Source organism: Geospiza fortis, unplaced genomic scaffold (genome assembly GCF_000277835.1).
Source record: "Geospiza fortis unplaced genomic scaffold, GeoFor_1.0 scaffold1250, whole genome shotgun sequence".
NCBI lineage: Eukaryota > Metazoa > Chordata > Aves > Passeriformes > Thraupidae > Geospiza > Geospiza fortis.
The window spans coordinates 167,604-175,423 of record NW_005054705.1 but is presented as its reverse complement, the minus strand read 5'-3'; the positions used below and the strand labels follow the sequence as shown (position 1 = coordinate 175,423).

The 7,820-nt window shown below is 56.6% G+C and overlaps 1 protein-coding gene across 2 annotated transcripts in view; it reads right to left on the bottom strand.

Annotated features, from left to right (window-relative positions):
- BIN3 (bridging integrator 3) overlaps nucleotides 1-7,820 on the bottom strand; it is a 34,878-nt gene that overhangs the window by 1,544 nt on the left and 25,514 nt on the right. For both annotated transcript variants that reach the window (XR_004082713.1, XM_031065223.1), the window contains exons 6-7: nucleotides 7,680-7,820; nucleotides 4,354-4,488 (exon numbers count right to left, since the gene is read on the bottom strand). Coding sequence is in view for 1 of the 2 variants with exons in the window: in XM_031065223.1 (XP_030921083.1) it covers nucleotides 4,354-4,488; nucleotides 7,680-7,820 (276 nt within the window). In the remaining variant the exon portion in view is untranslated. The remainder of the gene's footprint in view (nucleotides 1-4,353; nucleotides 4,489-7,679) is intronic.

The window sequence follows — 7,820 nt, the reverse complement described above, 5'->3', positions numbered from 1 at the left end:
CCCAGCCCTGCCTGTGGGAGCCCCTGCACTGGGGGTGCCCAGCCCTGCCTGTGGGAGCCCCTGCACTGGGGGTGCCCAGCCCTGCCTGTGGGACCCCCGCGTGCTGCTTGGGGCACTCCTGGTGCTGCGGGAAGCTCAGAGCTGCCTGTGAGACCCCCAGAACTACAGAACCTCTGGGTACCACAGAACCCCTTGCATTGTAGGACCCCCAGGTGCCACGGGACCCTCAGAGCCTCCTATGGGACCCCTAGCACCCCTGGACCTCCTGCAGGACCCCTGGTGCAGTGCCAGGTGTGGGATCCTGTCCTGGGTATCCCCCCACACCCCTCGGGCAGGGATTGGGGCACGCAGCTCCCCAGGGTGGGCAATGCCAGCGTTGTCCCCATTTCCCACGAGGGCCCCAGCATCTCCAGCAGCACCGGTGCTGAGACATGCACGGTCTCCATGGAGACCAGCTCCCCTAATCCTGCTCAGAACGATGCCGATTTTGGGAGGCCTGAGGGGGTCTGGTGGAGCCCCACATTGCAGTGGGGGCTGCCTGAACCCCCCTTGCCAGGCCTGGCCATGCTGGGGGCCCGGGGGCTGCTCCGTGGCCGGGGCTCCCCACGCAGCGGGGTGGCTGAGTCACAGCAATGCTCATTTACACAGTGACTAACGAACCCCACACAGGGCTGAGCTGGCAGGGGCCCCCCAAAATCCCTGCCAGCCCCACAAAGCACAGCCCACAGCTGGGTCACCCCGAACATCCTCTGAACCCCCCCTGCCAGCAAGAGATGCCAAAAACACCCGAAATCCCTCAGCAATGCCAGGGGTGAGCAGGGATCTGGGGGGCAGGGGTGCCAAGGGGGGTGCCAGAGCCCTGGAGCAGCCCTCCATGTCCCTTGTCCCCAGCCTGGAGTCAGCTGGGCTCTGCTCAGTCACATATGGCCAAGTGGCACTGCCAATTCCAGCACGGAAAAAGCTGAATCTTGTCAGGGCGGCAGGCCTGGAGGCAGATGCTGCCCCCAGGATTGTCCCCAGGGTTGTTTCCCAAGATTTGGGGACATCTGTCCCTCAGGATTGTGCTCCAGGATTGTTCCCCAGGATTTGGGGACAATTGTCCCCCAGGATTGGGTCCAGAATTGCCACCCCACATGGATCCAGAAATCCTTGAGGATTCCTCCAGGACCAGGATTGTGCCTTGGGATTTTCCTCAGGATTGTCCCTCAGGATTTCCTCAGGATTGAGCCCAGAATTGTCCCCAGTGGATTGACCCCCAGGGTTGTCCCCAGTGGACTGACCCCCACCATTGTCCCCAGGATTGTCCCCCAGGACTTTCCTCAGGACTGAGCCCAGAATTGTCCCCAGTGGATTGACCCTCCAGGATTGTCCCCAGTGGATTGAGCCCCAGGATTGTTTCCCAAATTTCCCCAGACCCCCCCTCAGCTCCCCCCTTTTCCCGCCCCTCCCCCCCTCACTTCATGGCTCCCCCCCCCCCCCCCCCCCCCCCCCCAGCCACTGATCCCTTCCCCAGGGACACCCCGTGTCCCCAGGGCCTGGTGGGTGTCCTTGGGGACACCCCGTGTCCCCAGGGCCTGGTGGGTGTCCCTGGGGACGCTCCTCTCCCCCAGCAGCCCCAGTACAGAACCAGTTGGCACCACCCAGACTCTGCCCCCCCTCGCCATCCAAGCCTCCTGAGCTTCATCAGCAAAATCCCACTGGCATCAACCCCCCCATGATTCCTCCTGTGAAACAGGGGTGAAAACCCTCCCAGGGAGGGGATGCACCCCAAACTGGTGACAGTGCCAGGGGGCAGCCAGCTCCCCCTGCCCTACCTGCTCTGCCAGCCCAGTACTTTTCCAGCTATGGATGCCATATGCTGTGTCCCCATCCCATCAAATCCCAGCTCCAGCTCGCCTTTGAGCCCGAGCCAACGGCCCCGAGTCCACCTGTCTTGAACTAATTCTGTTTGGGGACGCTCTGTTCCGTGGATTTTCTATAGATCCTGGCCACAATGGCCCCGTGGCTGCTTGTTTGGGGCAGCCCTACCCAAAACAAACCCAGGGGTGCTGCCAGGGCCAGGCTCCCCCAGCCCACAGCACCATCCCTGCCTGCCAGCCCCATCTTTCCCCCTATTCCACTCAAACCCAAAGGAATCTCATGTTTTCTAGCTGGAAAATAAAGCACAAAGCGGGAAGGAAGTGCTGTTCACGCCTCACACCAGCGACAGCTCCAAAATCTCCCCCTTTCATCTCCATGTGGCCACTTCAAAGCCCCCAGCCAGGGAAATATTTGCCTCCCTTGGCTTGGCCCGGGCCCGTGGGTGGAGAGAAGAATTTGGTGTTGAATGTTACAGCCCTGCGAGCTCGGGACATGTCCCGGCGTCAGGAGCCACCCAGCCCTGGGAGCACAGCCAGCTGTGCCATGGGAACAGCCTTGGGAGGGTCTCCTTGGGTCAGAGCCATGGAGGTGCTTGGGAGCAGGGTCCTTCCCCTTGCCCCAGAGGCAGCTGCTCCCTTCCCAGCTCAGCGTGGCACTGGAGGGGGTCACTGTCACACAATTTGTCTTGCTGTATCCAGGGCTGAAAAATGAGGAGAATGACATGGTTTTGCCTTTGGATGGTGGGTTTGACCCAGGGAGAAACAACCCCAAAGCCACAGCGCCCTGCATGGGGACAGCTGATCCCAGTCCCACCCCATGCAGCCTTTCCTTGTGGGATTCACCTCCAGCCTCATCCCACTCCTACAGAGGTACCTGCAGAAAAGGCTGAAAATAGAAATGATATCGAGGAACACGACCCCCCCAGCTGTTCATCAGCTCAGGGAGGCACAGAGGGAGGGAGAGCTGGGCAGGATTTCCATGCCAGCTCTCAGCTGGGATGGGGATGCTCCTGCCTGCCCTTCCCAGCCAGGTGCCTGCAGGTGAGCAGTGCTGAGCTGACTCAGGGCTCTGGCTGCTATTCCTGGCTCGCCACTGACTCATTACCTTGGGCAAATCACATCCCTTTCCCATTTTATTTCAGCCACTTCAGTGGGAAAACGCTTTGCAGAGCTCCTGAGCCAGGGGGGCACACGGAGCCCAAGCCCAAGCTCGGCACAAACACTCCAAGCCCTCCTTCCCTGGGGGTGGAAGGATGCAGGCAGCGCTGGGAAGGAAGAGGGATGCAGCTCCCATGGAGGCTGGCAGGGAGGGAGGGATGTGAGGAGCTGCATCCATCTGGGACCAGCTTTAAGTCCAGCCTACGGGAGATGCATCAGCTTTGTTGTGACGCTGCCTTTTTGGGTGTTAAAAACGGGATTTCGCTCGGTTTTCCCAACAAATTCCGCACCTGAAGAGAGGCAGGGCAGAGAGATGGGAAAGAAAGCAGAGGATTCCCAAGGAAGAAGAGGGATATGGATGGAGAGTGTCACAAACAGCCCCAGCAGTGACACCCTGCTGCTCCCTGCCTGCATCCATGGGTGCTCAGAGCACACCTATCCCAACGTCCTCCTCACCCCAAATTCCTTGGGAATCGGGACACAAACGGAGCGAGAAGCCAGAGGAGCAAAGCTGAGGAAACTCCCGGATCACAAACCCCGGAGAGGGCTGAGAACATTCACGTTCCAAGGTCTCACCCACAAAGGGCGTCCACAGGGGGAAAGGGCCAGCAGGACTCTGCGGTGGCTGCGGGAATTGTGGTTATTCCGGGCTGGAACAGGGAGCCCCGCGCCCGATTGCTAAGGGAACAGCAGGAACAGCATCCCCAGCACCCACCCTGCGGCGCAGGGAGCATCGGCACCATCTGGTAGGTGAATCAGCCTGCAGACAACTCGCTGGCAGCTCGGCGCAGAGGCCCCCCCAAGTCGGAGGTGAGATGGAACACGTGCTCCCGGCACCTCCCGGCGGCCCCCCCGTGGCGCACCTGGGTCCCTGCGGCAGCTCCCGGCCCCAAAATGCCGCAGGAAACGCCCACGTAGCGGGCACCGCCTGGTCCCGCCCTCCTGCCCCCCTCGGAGCGCCCCGGGAGCCGCCCGCAGGTTCTCAAAGCTTGGGGAGATCCCAATCTGCCCCTCTGCAGCCCATGGGAAAGAAGGGAGGAGGAGGAGGAGGAGGAGGAGCGGCAGCACGTTCCTGAAGGAAGCTGGAGGATGGAAATGACAGCTGGTGGTTATTCAGGGCACCTCTTCCTGCAGATCTTTGGTGTGGAGATGTCCCAGGAGCCTCTTCTCTACTCACCAGGAGCCACAAGATGAGCCCAAACACCTCAAACCTAACCAAGCCCTGAGCTCAGGACTCCAAATTGAAGGCCAGGTGGATAAAGCCATGGAATCCCAGTGGATAAAGTACATGTGGGACAGGACATGACACAGGTACCAGGAAGGGACAATGTCTCACCTGCGCCCGGACCAGCGACTCGAAGCTGGGTTTGAAGTAATCGATGCGGCTGCTGTAGAATTTGGGCATCTCCTCCAGGAGCTGCTTGTTCTTGGCTTCAAAGTCCTCCTTCACCGGGCGCAGCTCCTCCCGGGCCTGGGCAGGGACACAGGGGGGTCAGACTCCTGGGACAAGGATCCACCCAGGACAATGGGGTGCTTTGCTTGGTTGAGGGGACGAGCAGTGACCAGCCTGGTGGGACCCATGGGGTCATCCAACAGAACCTGGTGGGATCCACGAGACCAGTGGTGGAACTCAAGTGACCATCCAGTGGGACCTGGTGGGACCCAAGTGACCATCGCATGGAACCTGGTGGGACCCAAGGGACCAGTTAATGGATCATGATGGGACCATCCAGTGGACCTTGGTGGGATCCAAGGGACCATTCAATGGAACCTGACAGGACTCAAGTGACCAGTTAATTGATCCTGGTGGGGCCCAAGTGACCAATATATGGAACCTGATGGGACCCAAGTGACCAGTTAATGGATCATGATGGGACCATCCAGTGGACCCTGGTGGGATCCAAGTGACCATTCAATGGAATCTGATGGGACTTAAGTAACCATTCAATGGACCCTGGTGGGATCCAAGCGACCATTCAATGGACCCTGGTGGGATCCAAGTGACCACTCAATGGACTCTGGTGGGATCCAAGTGACCACTCAATGGACCCTGGTGGGATCCAAGCGACCATTCAATGGACCCTGGTAGGATCCAAGAGAGCATCCAATGGAATCTGGTGGGACTCAAGTAACCATCAAATGGGACCTGGTGGGATCCAAGAGACCACTCAATGAAACCTGACGGGACCCAAGTGACCAGTTAATGGATCATGATGGGACCATCCCGTGGGACCTGGTGGGATCAAAGGGACCATCCTATGGAATCTGGTGGGACTCAAATAACCATTCAATGGACCTTGGTGAGATCCAAGTGATCATTCAATGGACCCTGGTGAGATCCAAGAGATCATCCAATGGAATCTGGTGGGACTCAAGTGACCAGTTAATAGAACCTCTCAAGTGACCTCTCAGTGGAAGCAGGTGGAGCCCAAGTGAGCAGTTGATGGATCCTGATGGGACCCTCCAATGCACCCATGCTCTGACCCTGGAAAGCCACAGGACACCCAGAGAGGTTGTGCCTTCTCTCCTTCAGAAAAACATGGACAAAACCCATTCCCAGAGCTCAGTCAGGCTGGAGAACGTCCCTGTGCACATCCACATCCCCTCACCCTGTGATTCCAGGAGCGGCGCTCCAGGATTCTGCCTCCTCCACCACCGTGACCTTCAGCTCAGTGCATCCAACTGGCTCCTTTAAACAGAGCGTGGGGAGAACGGGAAATGTCTCTGGGATGGTGTGGAAAAGGGCAGGAGGGGGTGGGCTGTGAAATATTAGACCAGTTCAAGTCTGCCACTTAATCCCGGTGCCATTCCAACGGGAGGGGGGAGCGGGAGAGCCCAGCCCGGCCGCGGCGCCGGCCCTGGGGACAGGGACAGCGTGCCAGGGCATGGCATGGACTGGGCTCCAGGCTGGAAAGGCTGGAATGATCCCAGCAAAGGAGCAAATTCATCATTTGCCATGAGGTTGGGAGCGTTGAAACTCCCAGGATGGAGTTCATGGGGAAAACTCCTGGGATGGAACCAGGGGAAAACTCCTGGGATGGAACCAGGTGAAAACTCCCCAGGATGGAGTTCATGGGGTGGAACTCACGGGGAAAACTCCTGGGATGGAGTTCATAGTGAAAACTCCTGGAATGGAGTTCATGGGGGAAAGTCCTAGAATGAATTTACTGGGGAAAACCTCCTGGGATGGAGCCAAGGGAAAACTCCTGGGATGGCGTTCATGGGGGGAAACTCCTGGGGGAAAACTGGGATGGAGTTCATGGGGAAAAACTCCTGGGATGAAACCAGGTGAAAACTCCTGGGATGGAGTTCATAGGGAAAACTCCTGTGATGGAGTTCATGGGGGGAAAACTCCTGGGATGGAGTTCATGGAGGGAAAACTCCTGGGATGGAGTTCATGGGGAAAACTTCCAGGATGGAGTTCATGGGGAAAACTCCCCAGGATGGAGTTCACAGGGGAAAGTCCCAGGATGGATTTCATGGGAAAAACTTCCAAGATGGAATTCATGGGGGAAAGCCCCAGGATGGATTTCATGGGAAAAACCTCCTGGGATGGAGTTCATGGGGGAAAACTCCCCAGATGGTGCTCACAGGGGAAACTCCTGGGATGGAACTCACAGAGAAAACTCCCAGGATGGACTTCACAGGGGGCAGAAGAGCAGAAAACCTGGAGCAAACAATGGATGTAAATTTGCAGCTCAATAATTAAAAATAACTGGATGAGGTCTTTTCCCATCAAATCCAGACCCCCTGGATACCCCAGGTTCAGGATTGCTCAAGGCTCCCTCTCACAGGTGTTTAAACTCAGTGTTTGGTTAAGATTTTTTTTTGGGGGGGGGAATTAGATCAAAAGTTCATTAAGAGGAAAAATATATGAAATAACTAAACCCTGCTTAATCACCAGGACAAAAGAATTCCCATTTTCCCAGCCCCAGCTTTAGTTGCTGAGGCTGAGCAAAATAAGCTGCTTACTGTTAAACCAGAGGTGCCTTTTGTTCAGGCTGTTATTTAACACAAAACTTCATTTTTGGGGGGAAATTCATCACAAAAACACATTTTCTTTGACTCTGAGAATCAATTGTTCCTGGGAGGATCAAGCCACGTGCTGCTGGAGCGACAGATTTTGGGGAAAAACGCTGGGGAAGATTTGATTTAAAAAAATAAAAAACATAAAACCAACAAACTCATCACGATTTCGCTCAAATTCGGGAGAGAGCAAAAAGAATCTGGCAAAACTTCCTGTTAACCAATTACTGCAATTTTCCAAGACGAATTTTTTGGGAACAGGTGGCAAACATAAAGCTGGGAAATGCTCTGATCTGTTCCCTTTCCCATCCAGCTGCTCGCTCAGACGCGGAGGTCGGGGGGAACCCCCCTGTGCCTCGACCTCAGCGCTGGCTCCGAGCTCCCCCAGAGCTCCCAGGGCTCTGATTCCATTTTCTCTTGGAAAAAAATCCATTTTCTCTTAGAAAAGCAGCTCCTTCCCTTCACCCACCACTCGAAACCAGCGTTGTGCTGTCAAAAATGTGATTTTTACACGGATAAAAGACATCCTCCCAAAACGTTCTATTCATGGCAAGGATGCCAGATAGGAGGGAAAAGCTTTTCCTGAGTTTTCCTAGGAATGTTTCTGGGATTGTGGCTCTGGGGACACCTCAGTACCTGGTGCAGCTTGGCCAGGACAGGGCCAGTTCTTTCCTTCTCCTCATATTTTTCCACCTTGGATTGCAGGCGTTTGTAGTCCTGGAGCGTCTGCTCCCGGCGCTTCACTGCCATGTTCAGGCTCGGGAAGACACTGCTGGA